This window comes from Elaeis guineensis, chromosome 2 (assembly GCF_000442705.2).
Source record: "Elaeis guineensis isolate ETL-2024a chromosome 2, EG11, whole genome shotgun sequence".
In the NCBI taxonomy this organism is placed as follows: domain Eukaryota; kingdom Viridiplantae; phylum Streptophyta; class Magnoliopsida; order Arecales; family Arecaceae; genus Elaeis; species Elaeis guineensis.
Window position 1 is genome coordinate 106,581,393 of NC_025994.2, and position 15,698 is coordinate 106,597,090.

The following is a 15,698-nucleotide window of genomic DNA, read 5'->3' on the forward strand; positions in this document are numbered from 1 at the left end:
CTAGTGGGGAAGAGCACTATCAAGATGGACGAGGTCACCACGGCGATACTCCAGAACGAGGTTCTCAGGAGGGAGAACCCAGCTTCGAGCTCAGGTGGCGATAGCTCAGCTTTGGTGGCTTCTGGAGGAGCAGGAGGCGGTAGACGGAACGACAGGAGATCGTAACGAGGGTGGTCTAAGTCCAGGAGGGACTTGAGCAAAACCAGGTGTTACCGGTGTGAGGAGTTGAGGCATCTAGCCAGAGATTGTCCTCAACTTAAAAATCGGACGGTGGCTGCTGTAGCGACGGCCGACAGCGATTCAGATGGAGATGTCCTGGAGATATCTGACGAGGTATCTACTTCTTCCCAGCAGTGGATATTAGATTCTGCATGCCCCTATCATGTGTGTGCAGAGAGGAGTAGTTTGACTCCCTGGAGAACAGTGAGGGCACTGTATATCTACCGGATGGATCGAGCTATGCGATCAGAGGTATTGGGACGGTCAGCTGGAGGACACATGACGGTGCAGCGAGGAGATTGGGGGAGGTTCGATGCATACCCGATTTCAGACGGAATCTTATCTCACTTAGCAGACTGGATTCGAGAGGCTACAGGACGGTAGCTGGTGGAGAAATCCTGAGGGTGTTACGCGGCGATAGAATTGTGCTGGAGGGGAAGAAGGGGAGCAGAGGATGTTATTACCTGGCAGGGAGCCCAGTGCGAGGTGGAGCTTTGGGAGTCAGGTGGAGCCCAGAGCGAAGTGGAGCTCCAGGAGGTGGATCGGGCACGAGATAGGAGACTCGGGAAGACGAGAGGCGACGTCGCAAGGTGAGATTCCTATTGCCGCAGGACGATGCCTCGAGCAGGTCTCAGGTCATGAGGAGCACAGCATACGACAGAGATGGGATCGAGCAGCCTGACTTGACTCCCATGTTTGCCCATCCATGATCAGCAGGCGATTGCCCCAGGGCATGGGGGCGAGGAGATCCAGAAGCTTTCAGAGTTTGGAGGAGGCCGAATATCGAGTCGAGGTGGAGATTGTTAGGATTTGACACCTCGAGATTCAGTCTATGTTGAGCCCACAGCGAGGTTCGCGGTGAAAAACGGAGTCCAACGAGACCAAGATCACCTGAATCGGAGCTCGGATGGAGGAGATACGAGCTTTTGAAGTCGGCACGAGAATCGAGGCGGTGGAGGACCGCCGGCGACCGGCGGCGGGCGGCAGCGGCGCGGCCGCAGGCGGTGGCGCGCGGGATGCACGACCCAGGCCGACGCGAGACGCGCGACCCAAGCCCGTGCGGTGGGGGCCCGCGGCCCAGGCGGGCACGCGGCCCGGCCCGCGCGCGCGGGCCGGCCCAGGCCAGTGGCCTGCTGGCCCTTTGCCCTGGTCCACCGTGGACCGGGTGGTCCACGACGGGGTCTGTGGACCGCATGGGCGTTTCCCACGCATTTCTCGCAGTCCACGATACTATTCCGTGGACCGGAGCGCGATCGGACGGCCCAGAGAGATTGCGGTCTTGATCCGACGGTTCAGGGGGTTTTTTGGCTTTGTTTAGGACTCCTAATCCCTCTCTAATCAAGTTTAAACTCTGTTTAACCCTTTAAAAGGGTCCTGTGACGAAACAGAGAGGTGGAGGATCGGTTTTTGCGCCGTACGAAGGCCGTACAAACCCGAGAAGAGAGAGAGAGGCGAGAGCGCTGAGAGAGAAGGAGCAGGAGGCTCCTGGACAGCGGTCGCCAGGCTCTTCAGGGGTTCAGGGGGGTTTCCAAGAGAGAGAGAGCTTTTGTGAGGGGAACTTCAGATGAGAGAGAATTGGGTGTACAAGGGTTGAGGATGAGGTCTCCTCTTGTAAAATTTTCTTTTCATAGTGAAGTTTGCATGCCCCATGGAGGCGAGCCTTTTTGTGGCTGATCCACGTATTTTGATTGTTTTTCTTTTGTTTTATTTTTTCTTTCTTCCTGCCGTATCGCGTGGTACTGAAAAGATCTTGGGAGGTGGTGTCCTGACCAGACATCCACCCAACATAAGAAGACTTAGTTGACTAGATACAGCCTTATGATCATTGCCAAAAATAAAACAAAAAAATAAAAAAACAAAAAGAGAGAGAGAGAGAGAGAGAGGTTGGGGGGGTGGTGTGGGGGGAGAAAGAGAGCTCTTCCTTTGCTTTCAAATAATTCAACCTATAGATCAATAACTTGTCCTACAATTACTTGATTTCAAAAAATTAGCTCTATGATACTCATTGTCGTTTGTGATGCATCATCATAGCCTCAACATCAAACCAATTATAGTTTTAAACCTTCAAACTCCACATAATTTGATATCACGATCTCTTTCTCGAAAAGGTAACATAAATTATGAGGATCCAAATCTATAAAGTTAGTCGTTAACCTCTAGCCATTACCTCAAGAGAGGTATTATAGCCATTACCTCAAGAGAGATGGCCTCTTGTAATGGATAAGTGAAATGCACCAATTTCCATCAAAAAAAAGATTATTGTGCACCAATTGGCAAAATGTTATATAGCCGAAGTATTGCATGTAATTAATTTAAGAGGAAAGAATATTTGATGGAAGTGGTATAAACAGTAGATGGTGATATTTTACAATGCATGTAAAATTTTCATGATTATTTCAATAGAAACATGTATAACCGATGATTAGGACTGTAATTTAATCAAATAATGAAAGCCTATCCTAAGTTCCTAATTGAGCATTCGCCCTCCCCTCATCCATCAACATGTAAAATAGTAAAATACAACCCTTCTTTTTTTCATCTAGGTATTGGCATAAAATCATGTTAGATCGTAATTCCATAGCATCTCAAATATGTAAGTGCATTCGAACTTTAAATTTTTTTTGCACATGAATGTTTAGATTAGATTTAGTGATTTACCGCTCTATCTTGGTAGAAGCCCGCTTTTGAAAGAGAGATGTTGGAACACAAGATCGAGGAGAGAGAGTCACCATCTCACTTAAGAGTATTCCAGCCTTCTAATGGATGGCAAGTAACATTGTCACGCCGCACTATAACCTCAATTGCTGGCACGTGCATTTCACATGTCCGATACCTGTTTTCTTAGCGTGGCTGGCGACCAGGTCTGATCTTGTCCCGCTGCATTCACGATGGCGTTGGAGCTCCTCGCCAGGGGGCCGGTCCACGCCCCACTCCCGCGCGCCGGTCGGTTCGGCCAGCCTCGAGTATCGCCGGCGAACCAGCCGGTCTGGCTTTTCGCTCTGCCGCTGACCGGACCGCCGGGGCGCGCCTACGAACGGCGATCCGCTGCCGCCGTCCGGTGCGGGAAGAACCCCGGGCGGGTGCTGAAGACGTGCAAGAATTGCAAGACTCAGTTTGATCCCTCCGTCAACCATCCCACGGCCTGCCGCTTCCACACCGCCCATTTCGGCGGTCAGTACCCAATTCCCTCCATTCAATTTGTCTGGATTTTGATTAGATGATCTGTTTGTTTTCTTGTTAGTGGGTGGAAAGCAAGCAATAGAAAAGAAGGAAAAATCACCGCCATTCACGCATCTTTATTATGATGTCCTCTTGTTTATGCGATACTGAATTGAATACTTAAAATGATGGGAAGTGATGTTTGAGTTGTGGTGGTTTTCATTTTATGGTTATTGGCATTGTTTAGTAAGAGGTACATCAAACTTTTAAGAGGTCCAAGTTATAAACTTATAATCTTTTAGGCAATAAAATGTTTTTAATGGTGAAGCAAGAGAGTTTGATTTCTTAGAAGGGAGTAAACGCCACAATTCAATTAGTACATGGTCGTTGACTTTTTTCAGGGTTTATATTTGTTCTATTGAGGTGGTGCTTCAACCGATGATTTTTAACAATGATGCAAATTGTGATGCATAGGAGGGTTGGGGCATTAATTTGCCTCAAAAGTCGATAGACTTGTATTATATTACCCACATAACACCGAGAACATGATCCAGATTATAGTGTCAGAAACTAGTCTTGATCCAACAGAGAAGGGAAGAGGATTGCCGGAAGACATGACGCTGTGATTTCTCTTGTTTCTGTCTGGACCTCAAAATCCTCCCAGTAGGAATCATATCTCCATCATGGATGCTAGTTGATGTGGTTATATACTCCTACTAGACAAGAGTGGAACCAGGTGCTCTCGATTTATTTATACTTATTATTCTTATTATTCCCCTTTTATAGTGCGGAGAGGAAGAGAATAGAAATTCTCTTGCAACTGAACACCTAGCTGTGTTTGGTTGCTGCATGTAAAAAGTGGTGGAGAGAATTGAAACCATGCTTTTGCAATCCAAAAATTTGGGCCAGGTATAGACTGATTTGGAGTGAAGGCACATGTTGCCCTAGGCCTTGGTGTGGCAGAATCATGGAGTTTAACAAGAAAGAGATAGCATAATTTTTTTTTTTTAAATGATAACTTTTACTTTTTTACTCTTTGACCTTGCTTTTGTAGCTGTTATCATCATAGGCCAAGTGCTATGAGGTGATTAACCTGTCATATGCAGATATCTATAAGAGCTGGATGTTTTTCATTGCTATTTCCCGATAGTCATGGAACACAAGAACCAGTCCTGAAAGCAATTGGATTCAGTTGTTTGCAAGTCAATTAATTGAAATGTTTGCAGATTTTATTCTCTCCTTTCCACATGGTAAGGTTACTCTTCCATGATCATCGCTATCCACATGGCATGATTACCTACAATAGTTTAGCAAGCAGAAATTTGGTTTATCATAGGATGGAACAAACTATGAACTGAATTGAGCAACAAGACAATTAACCCTGTAACTAAGTTTAAATTTTGTCATACTTTTGGTTTTCAAGAACATGGGTTCAACTATGTCCACCACATTGAACTTGCAATAACAAAACGAGATGTTTATTTACAAGAGAGTTCCCATTCATCACTCTCCACTTTTCCATTATGAGAAAAAGTATGAGTGACTCTAGGGTTCTCAGTCCACTTCTTGTGTGGTAGAAGCCTGTAGATCCTTTAAGTGTTATCCACAATAAAGTAGGGAAATAAAAAGCTCTCTCTATTGGGAAAGGAGAAATCTCAATTTTGTCCTAGATTGAAATGCAAACAAGATCAAGGCATCGTATCTTCAAGAAATTTGTTTCTTTCCCTGTTGGATTGAGGCTGTTTGCCAACATTTAGTGTCAAAGTGATATCATTTGATGGCTTTCCATTCAAAAGGCTTTCTATATCATGCAAATATGTGAGGATCATGGTCAAACTTTTTTGTGAGATTTGTAGCCAGCCTAGTATCTATATTATGGTAATCCAAAACACCATTAGCTTGTTATCAAGGGAGTGATATTTGGGTGTATATGCATTTATTTAATGGAAATGGTATATTATGATTGTTTGATTTTGATCCCTCTAAATGGCTTTAAATATTTTAAAGCACTGTGATCTGAGACAAGTATATTCAGCTTAGTTAGGAAAGCTTTGCACTACTTGCTTAAGGGCTGACAGGAAATGGTTGATGAGGAGCTAGGATTTCTTAAACATTCAGATATGTTGATTATGCCATTCATTTCTTCTGAGGCTGATTTAATAATGAGTTGTAGGTTCATTCAGATTTACTTGCACGAGTAGCAAAATAGATGGTTAATTATGACCTAAAATTATTCATGGGTTCCAACAGATCTAGAACAAAATCATTCCATATTGCAGATATAAATTGCCTCATCTGGAGGTATAAAAGAGTAAATTGCATTACTGTGCTACAAATTTGGATGTTTGACTTGGTGTTTTGAAGGTCAGGCAATGCTGACTTTTGCAATCTTCTTATCCAGTGTGGCTTTCTTGCTCCATATTTTATGAGACCATATCTAACAAATTATTGACGTTCATGAAGCCCGATAATTTGAGGGCAAAGTAGGGCTGATTCAATAAACAAGTGCTATGGATATATAACAATCAATTCTAACAATTTGTCTGCTTGTGATTTATTTATAACGAGAAACTAGTCTTAAATAGTCATATCACCCATCTTGAAAAGTTTAGTATATTTATCCTTTCTGCATCCAAAAAAAGGGACAGAATTTCAGACTTTTAGGATTTTCAGCTCGTGGTCTATCAGGCTTCATCTCATGGAACAAAAACCTAGATCCAGTCCCATGGGGCATATAAGCCAGGTATCCAATAAGGCTTATCGAAGGAAAGTGAAACTAGCAAGAGTGTTGATGGGCCCAGTAAGTCCAAGCCCAGTTTCAGCCACTGGCTTATGCGAAATTCTTTGTGTACCACGTGCAGTGATTGGATCACACGTGGGGCCGAAGAGACGGCGGGAAAAAAAAAGGGGCTGGGCCCCATGCGCAGTGTGCGGTTTTCTGCACCATGTGCGGTGCACAAAGAATTGGTCCTGCCTTATAACTTAGGCCAAGCTCAATCATGGCCCAAATGAGGCCCTAGCTTGACCTGATGATAGTCATTTTCCTAGGCCAACTAGGTTGAATTTGAGCCCTATCCTTCCTTCTCAAAATGTAAATCCAAGCTTGCTCTGAAAATAAAAAGGGGAGTGGTGCGCTTCCTACTTTTCAGGCTGATTCAAATTTTAATGGGAGTATATGATGCACTCAGTTCTTATCCTTTGTATTCATTGCCTTGACTTGCCTATAATTTTTATTCTTCTCTTTGTTTGTCTCAATAGATTAGAGGAAGCTAAAGGCTGTTTTCAAGGTTGTTACACGGTCTAAGGATGTAGGCAATTATCATACACGAGCTGAAATAACATGTGGGCATGGATTTGGATCTATAACAACCATTTGAGGATTTTCATGTTATCAAGAATCCTTACCTCGTAGGTTTTCGTCATGAGAAACTTATTTCTACATGAAAGGATTAAACCTCTAAATAAGAATCTAATATATGCTCTTCTCTCTCTTTTGTTTTGTACATCATTGCAATGAGACATTTTCCATATAATTTCTTTTAGATGGAATTAGTAGATATCACTGTTGCTGAATCCTTGGTATTCCTTTTTGCATATTATTGAATCTAGAACCATATCCATGTCAGATTATGATCCTATCTAGCATGAACTTACCTATGCGATACAGATTGCAGTGGCTGTTATCTAATCTATGATCAGAATTCTAACCTCATGAGTACTTATTACCTATTTCCTTTCTTCTTTCTCTAAAGGTCCCCAGTGTTTGTGTGAATCGGCATTGCTCTTACAAGCTGGCACCTCTTTTTGCTACCAGCGAACCAAGTTAGTTACCTACCCAACACTTCTAATTTTTCCTTTTTGTGACGCTAGGTGAAACGAAGAGAAAATTTGAAAGTGTCTACACAGGAGGGACCATGAACACTCCAGACTCAGGCCAAGTTTTCCAGTACTGGCACTGTTGTGGCTCTGAAGATCCATTTGATGCTGGTTGCACTGCTGCTCCTCACTGTTCATATGATGACTGATCAACAAGGTAAACTCCTACATTTTCACAACACCTGCAAAGAGATTCATGTCTTCATGTTGACTAGTACATTCTGGGGTATTGGTGTCCAGCTCTGTCCAGAAAGCAGATTTGAAAATATGGATCCAAGAAGCTCCCATGCAAATGATATGGCAATGGTCCATTTGTTTGCTCGATTGCTTGCACCTTTCTTCTAATATCTTGTATTTTATATGTTAACTATATAATGTTTCAGCTATTTAATAGATTGATTTACTGGTTTGGATTCCATCATGTACCAGATATAGATATATTTGCTGGTCTTCTTTCCTTGACCCTCTAATGTTTCTAGTTCTTCAACAAGCCTCTGGACTAGCAACTAAATTCCAGCTATCATCAATCTACTTCTTCAACAATACTCCTAAATTTATATCTTATACCTTCATCAGTTCTGAATAAGCAGACTATTATATTTATTATATTACTTTGGTGACTGATAAGCGGAAGACTTGGATTTGGATCAGCCACTTTGTTTTCATTGTAAGAAGGTGAAAAAGTGCAAGCAACATCTACAGACTTGGAGGGATCTTGACTTCGTAAAGCTGGAGTTTGGACTAAAAGATGATTATTAGCAGACCAGCATTAAACAAGCAATATTTTGCACATTAGGTGTTTGCGGAAGAAAAGTGCAGGAGGATGAACTTACAGCTGTAGGCACACCATAGAGGAGAAGAAAGGTTTTCAGGATTACAAGAAACAAAAAGAATGACCAAGGAAAATTCTTCAGTTTCAGCAGCTCAATAAAAAAATCAGATACCATCTACCCAAAAAAGGGGAAAAAACCTAAAAACTATATCAGCACGTTATCAGTGCTTTAGGTGGTTGCATATTATGTGGCATCCGATAAAAATAGAAAGCAACCTCAGCATACTATTTTAGGTAACTCTGTGAACTGGTCCTTGGCTCACCCTTGAGCTTTACCTCTATCGGCTGATCCTTGCGCTGGAGCTGTCTCTCCACAAGAGACCACTAATTGGTTCTATTACTAGCTCCACAAATAACATCCTTACTCTTCAATGATCTGCCATGTAGATTATATATACACCACTGTTGTTTGTGCTGTCAACCGCTTGGGTTTATCAAAATTCTAATACCACGTCAAAGTGGGAATCTCAAACTTATTTATCCTGCAATTGAAATTATTGAAGAAAACAAAACACAACCTATTTGCAAAAGGATATTTGAACACTTCAATTTAGTGAACATAGATTCGAGTTATTTGCCTTCCACATTTCCCATGACAGCAAAACCAATGAGCAACGAATGGAGAAAATGATAGCCAAAATCTTTTAAAAGTGACAGCCAGTTGATATTGCATAGCAGTGACCATCTTTTCCCATGCGTGGCATCAGGATAGGTACCACAATGCTCCAGTCCGAAGGTTTTCGCTTCCAACGTTGGCGTTGGGCTTTTGTTTGGTTCCGGTACGAGATCAAAGATTCCAAAACAGCACCACTACGAAGAACTTCAAATATTAAAAAGGGATCAAAAATTCCAAAACAGCACCGCTAAGACATCAAAGATGAGAATCTACTTCCATTCAAAGGTTATTGTAGAAAAGCTATGAAATAACTTTTAAATCCAATAGCAAAATATTTGATCGCCAAACATGTGCCTTGCAAATTCAAAACTAGAAGAGAAATAGATACCACAAGTTCGTTTGGAAAAATTAACAGACTGGTTCAGAAAAGAGACTTGTAGCTAGGTCCTTAGCTCTAATAGCGACTAACTTCCCAGACTCTGATGGTACCATCTGTGTAACCCGTAAACAGGGTGCTTCCATCAGCGCTCCAACTCAGGCTTGTACAGTACAGCATCTGCAATGGTAGTCACAGAGGGAAAAAAAGTTAGCAATCATTCTTCGACCCATTTAACAGATGTCAATAACATTAAAATAAAATAGATGCACCCATCAAAGATAAATCTTATGTTAAACAACTAAGAAATGAGCTTTTTGCATTAAAGGCACCAAATAGGAGAGAATTGGTGTAGTGGAAACCTAGATAATCTAATATATATAATATAAACCAGAGGCCTCTCAATGGAGAAGCCTCCATGTGACTTGTGGATTATTAAAAAAAAAAAAAAAACACGTGGAGTTCGTCTCCTCCTCTGTGTTCGATCAGGTGAATAGGAGTATTTTTGCTGGATAAGATCTCCTCCGTGTTCGATCAGGAGAGCAGAAGAGACGAGATCTCATATTGGAGGGTTAAATTTTAAAGATTAAAAGAGGAGGAAGACTCCCATTGGGAGTCTTTCTTTTCTTTATTTCTGGCTAGAAAAATAGATCTAGGATCCGAGTCTATAAAAGATTATTTAACCCTCCTCGCCACTCTGCTCTGCTCCAAAACCCGTCCATCGCCGACGACGTAACCTTCCTCGCCAATCTGCTCTACTCCAAAACCCCATCCATCGCCGGCGACGTTCCTTCGATTGTTTTGGACACCGAACTTGAGGTAATAGACTCTTTCTTCTCTTCTTCCTCTATTTTTTGTTTTGTTTTTTTTTTTTTTTCTCTGTTCTTCCGAGAGATGTAGAGGTGTCCCAGCAGAAGGCAAGGCGGGGGGGCCTCCATTGGCGAGATTTAGGGCTGAGAGATGAGATTTAGGGCTGAGAGAGAGAACAGTGGAGTTGGGGACCGAAGGAAGTATACACCCGATGAAATTGGGACGCTCTTTGTCGCTGGAGATGGAATCGGCCGAAGACCACAGATGCCTCGCCGAAATCTTAGCTAGAGAACGGACAACCGTCGGGTGGGGCTAAGGTTTAAAAGATCGAGGAAGGTGAGGGCGCCAGATTGGAGAATGAGATATGTGGCCAGATCGGGCGGGGTTGAGATCGAGAGCGAGAAGGGGGTAATTAACCTGGAGGGCGTGGTTGCCCATGAGGCTGTAGTCGGGGCTCCTTATCTCCGTCAACCCGAACCTCCGCGGCTTCTCCGGCCGATCCTCATCCTCGCTGAAGCTCTTCCATCCATAGTAATATCCGTATGCCGCCATCTCCCCCCTCCCCGCTCTCTCTCTCGCTCGTGTTACTCTCTTCTTCTTTATTCTTCTGTTGCTCTTTCTCCGTGTCTCTATGATGTTTCAGCTGGTGATAGGAAAGAAGCTTGGAGCGGGTTCTAGAATTGTCTCACTGTTCTAGCAGACCTTTCTAGAGCATTCCATGCTCCAAACGCGCCCATAGATGTTTTATATGCCGCACAGAGATATCATGATGACCATGAACATGATATGAGATCCATATTGTGAGATTTGCTTGACTATATATATATATATATATATATATATATATATATATATATATATATATATATATATATATATATGGTGCGCAGAGGTTTCTTGGACGAAGGTCGAAGGTTTTTTCTGGGAACAGCTGGTTTTCCCCTTCTATTATGTTATTTAAATATTTTGAGTTTATATTTTTATTTAAAATATTTGATATCATCTATGATGTCTTTTATATTATGTTGAATTTTTAATTTGTAAAAATATTATTTAAAGAAATAAATATGTACTGTACATCGCATGGGGTTCTAAGCTAGTTATGATAAAACTCAAAGTTCATTGTCAGGATGCTTGACTTTAGAAATAAAAGAAATGTCTTTAACTTTTAGAATTAGCAGGGTAAATGGTTGCCAATCCCTGCCACCAAAAAAAAAAAAAAAAAAATCTAGGTCATGGAAAAAAGATAGTTTAGGACCTACTCAGCATGCCTAACCACGAGAAATGTTCACATATAGATGAATTGCAAAATATGCAGAATTGTATCAGGAGAATCTACCACTTCTACCATAGGCAGGAGGAATACATACAGAGACACGAAATACACATTATAAGAAAGCACTTGCAAAACAACATATTTCTCAGTGAAAATTTTATATAATAGGCAGTATTAAATCTTGATCTTGCATGTCCCAAATAATTCGCAGCAAAAACTTACAAAACTATAGAGATGTACAATGCGTTAAACATGCATAAAATATGCACTCCATTAATTTCTATTTACTGTAGATAGTGCTGAGATGCTCCCAATAACCAAAGTGCCCAGTTTTCTAGAGAAAATAGTACTCAAAAATGCAAAAAAAGGAATGCAAATACAAGGTTTAAATGGTCATTCAAGACAGAACTTAAATTATAAAAAACTCATTCACAAACATGTGCATACATGTGCAGATATTGCCATGGACGAAGGGGTAGCAATTGAGCAAATGCTTCTTGATCTAGAAAATAATCTAGAGAAGAATGTTCTAGCATCCTCACATTTGAAAAAACTGAGGCCGTTATGAAATCAGCTAGGACTCAAAAGAAGCTTGAAACAAATACTGGCATTATACTAACTTATTTCTCTGAGGCAAGATGCAGGAACTCACAATAATAGGATGCAGATTTATACTCTTTATGGAGTTAAGAAGTTGTGCTTAATAACTGTCAAGTAATGTCCAAAGATCTTAATATGTAAACTCATAAAAAGCTTTTAGACAATTCAGCTGCAGACCCATCTCTGTAGTTGATGGAATTTTATTTTGCAAGTGGACTGCCCTCCTGCCAGACTTTTAAGGTCCTCAACAATTGGCTCCTATTTAAGGCCAAACCCTCCAGATAAAAAAGCTCCTTCACATCCAGTCTTATTTCATCTCTAGGCTCTAACTTGCCTCACTTTCAAAACTTGAACCTACATATGAAATCCCTCAGACACCAAACCCTACCTAGCTCTACATGATTGAACATGACAATCATTTACCATTAACTGGAGGGATGGAAAGAGAGAGAGAGAGAGATTTTCCATCATACACTCTTGGTGTTGTGAAGCTTACTCTGCTATAATCAAAGTTATCAATTCTTCCTAGTTCTATATCAAAACAAAAAAAAATACCCTTGATCTCATATAATGCTCTCGATCCCTTCTCACAGCCCTAAACTCTGCCCAACCTAACAACTGTTTAATAAAATGTTTATTTAGCTTCAACTTTTTTGATACTATATGAACATCTGAACGTCATCTACACAGTTGTAGCCCTCTTGGAGAGATCATCATCTATTACTCTATCCAATGCATAGAATAAATTCAAAACAGTACAAGAAATTTGCTAGCTAAAGTCATGATCCATCTACTCCATTTTCGCCAATCAATTTTCAAACAACTTTTCTCCAATGTATTATTTTCCCATTCCAATTTTGTAATATTTGCCCTGTACAACTAGTTCATCAACTCACGGCCCTAGATTCAGATCCACACATACTCCTTCCGCACAAATTTACTAAATCACACCATTCAAAGAAACGCAAAAAAAAAAAAAAAAAAAAATCAAAATTTTCTAATCCAAGAGAATCTAAGGTCCTGATCAGGAAAAGCCCAGCAATATGTGATGAATAGTATAAAGTATAAACACCTAGATAAGTCACACAGAGAAATTCCCCAAGCAAGTTCATTTCAGATTGTACTAATCAACATGCAAGGAAGAAAAATATGATCTTTCTTTGACCTATGAATCTCCAAACATGTCAGGGAAGACCCAAAAGCAACATTTTCCTTGTAAAGAAAAACTCTAGACAAGCAGTCATATACCTGGTTCTTGCTGGTGGGCGTTTCGGGCTTGAGATCCTGCACAATGGACTTGCTCTCGAGATCCCAGATCTTGACGCTGTCCTGGGTAGCAGCGCAAAGCCAGTACCTGTTGGGACTGAAGCACAGCGCGTAAATGATCGCCCCGGCGTCAAGCGAGTAAAGCCGCTTCCCCTCAGCGAGGTCCCAGAGCAGGGTGATCCCATCTTTCCCACCGCTGGCGCAGAGGGAACCGTCGGGGCTGACGGCAACGGCGTTGACGTAGCCGCCGTGACCGGTGAGGGTGCAGCGGAGCTTGCAGTTGGTGAGGTTCCAGACCTTGACGGTGCGGTCCCAGGAGCCGGAGACGATGGTAGGCTGGTAGGCGTTGGGGCTAAAGCGGACGCAGCTAACCCAGTTGGTGTGAGCGTCGGCGTCCTGGATGGTGTACTTGCACTCACCGAGGGTGTTCCAGAGCTTGATGGTGCGGTCGCGGGAGGCGGAGACGATCTGGCGGTTGTCGACTGAGAAGGCGACGGAGAGGACGTCCTTGGTGTGGCCGACGAAGCGGCGGGTCGTGACGCCGGTGTTGAGGTCCCAGAGGCGGAGCTCGCTGTCCCAGGAGCCGGAGAGGGCGAACTGGCCGTCGGAGGAGAGGACCACGTCCTCCACGAAGTGGGAGTGGCCAGTGAGGCGGCGGCGGGGGACGCCGTAGGAGGAGGCGCCTGCACCCTCGGATGAGAGGGGGGCGTCCTTGGTGAGGTTCCACACGAGGACGGACTTGTCCCGGGACGAGGAGACGATCATGTCGGAGTTGTCGATCGGGGTGGCGATCGCTGTCACCACGTCGGTGTGGCCACGCATCGTGCCGCGGAGAATAAGGGTGTCCGCCATCGCCGCCGGGGGGAGGTGGTGGTGGAGGTGGTCGTTCGCTCCTTCGCACGCGGCGGCTGCTAGGGTTTCGGAGGACGAAGGGAAGGGGATTCAGGGCTTTATAGGGTGCTAGGGTTTTGGAGTTCGGGGTCGTAGTGGGCCTGTGGGTTTAACTTTAACATGAGCTGGTGGACAGAGCTTAAGGCCTTGCGAGGCATCGGTCCACTATTCTTTGTCCTTTCACCAGCCGGCCCAAACGACTGTTCTGAGCTCCAACTCAATTTATTCTAAAATTATATATATATATATATATATATATATATATATTAAAATTAATATCTACATATATATTTTCATAAAATATTTTTTTTACATATATACCATATTATCTAACACCGTTAAAAATTAATGATTTAAAATTAAAATAACTAAAATATCCATATGGATAGATATGCAAAAAAAAAAAATTTGATATATATGTAAATAATAATTTTATAAGAATATTCACATAAATTGGATATCTGAAAGGGTATACATGCAAAAAATCCTTAACATAAATATATCTTTCTTGATTTGTTAATTCTTTCCTTATTCTAATAGAGAAAAATTAACATATATAATTAAAATAATAAATTTATTTAATTTATTAATTTATATAGATAAAATTATTTTTTTATCAAATGATATATCAAAATTATTTTATCTAGAAAATAAATAGATCATAATCATCCATATTTTTTCTAATATATAATAATATGCTTCTAAAAAAAGTATCTAAATCTGATATTAGATGAATAGCTTGTAAATTTGTATAGAATGGACATAATTGTGGATTTGAACATGATGTAATAATAAAAATTTATAATCTTATTATATTTTATTTTAAAAATTTTTATCGAAAATATTTTTGTGAAGTGTATAAGGTATATCCTGTTGTTATAAGATGGACATAATCATCTCATTTTGCATAAAAATAAAATATAATATAGTATTCTAATATATAAAATATTATATAATATCATCATCGGTATTGTTATATTATGTAATATGTTATTATATTATAGAGTAAGAGGACCTGAATCCATCTAGATGAAATAGATAAAAATTAAATTAAATTTTTTTTTGCATGTATATCCTTCTAAACATTCAAATTTGTATGAATATCCTCATGAAATTACTATTTGTATATATATCCTTATAATTTTTTTTGTATATCTATCCATAAGGATATTTTAGTCATTTAAATTTTAAATCATTAATTTTTTAACGACGTTAAATGATATGGGTACATATGCAAAAAAAAAAAGAAAAAAAAAAGATATACATGTAAAATAAGTATTTTATGAAGGTATATATACAAATATCAATTTTAAAAAAATATTCACATAAATTTAAATTTTAGAAAGATATGCATGTAAAAAAAAATTTATTTTAATATATCTGGCATCTTTCGGATATCTTATAGCTTGAATCAGATTATATTTGTTGGAGGTTTGTAAGTATGGAGTCTTATAAATTAGAATTCTAAATACTTCTTGTAGAGTTTTAGTTTTTTAATTTTTGCTACATATGAATTTGCAACACAAGTATGATCTAATTTTCTAACAATAATGGTCTTTAGGGTGCACCCTCGTTAGACTCAATTTTCCTTTATAGAGTTTTTTTTTCTTTTTTTTTCCTCTAAACTACCTTGTTGATAATATACGCATATGTAAGATGCTAATATACAAAAGAAAGCCAAATATTGAGGGCATCAAACGAAAAGAAATTTCAAAATAAAAATAATAGAACAATAGATATATATGCTAAGTTTGAAGCATAGCTTTCATGGTGATTG

At 40.6% G+C, this 15,698-nt stretch overlaps 2 protein-coding genes across 3 annotated transcripts; one reads left to right on the forward strand and one right to left on the reverse strand.

The window, feature by feature from the left end:
• The first annotated feature begins 3,043 nt into the window (after positions 1 to 3,043).
• Positions 3,044 to 7,670, forward strand: LOC105046767 (uncharacterized). 2 transcript variants are annotated; one of them, XM_010925487.3, is made up of 3 exons: positions 3,044 to 3,390; positions 7,249 to 7,411; positions 7,495 to 7,670. In XM_010925487.3, the coding sequence occupies exons 1-2, from the start codon at positions 3,108 to 3,110 to the stop codon at positions 7,401 to 7,403; spliced, it is 438 nt and encodes a 145-aa protein (XP_010923789.1). In that variant the 5' UTR covers positions 3,044 to 3,107; the 3' UTR covers positions 7,404 to 7,411; positions 7,495 to 7,670. The 2 variants fall into 2 exon arrangements, with proteins under 2 accessions (XP_010923789.1, XP_010923782.1); XM_010925480.4 differs by having other exon boundaries at positions 3,045 to 3,390; positions 7,249 to 7,670.
• Positions 7,671 to 8,962: 1,292 nt separating this feature from the next.
• LOC105046778 (small ribosomal subunit protein RACK1z) lies at positions 8,963 to 13,976 on the reverse strand. Its single transcript, XM_010925500.4, has 2 exons — positions 13,013 to 13,976; positions 8,963 to 9,258 (listed from the first exon to the last, which is right to left on the reverse strand). Exons 1-2 carry the CDS (start codon positions 13,880 to 13,882, stop codon positions 9,157 to 9,159), a joined length of 972 nt encoding a protein of 323 aa, XP_010923802.1. The 5' UTR covers positions 13,883 to 13,976; the 3' UTR covers positions 8,963 to 9,156.
• Between the last annotated feature and the right edge of the window lie 1,722 nt (positions 13,977 to 15,698).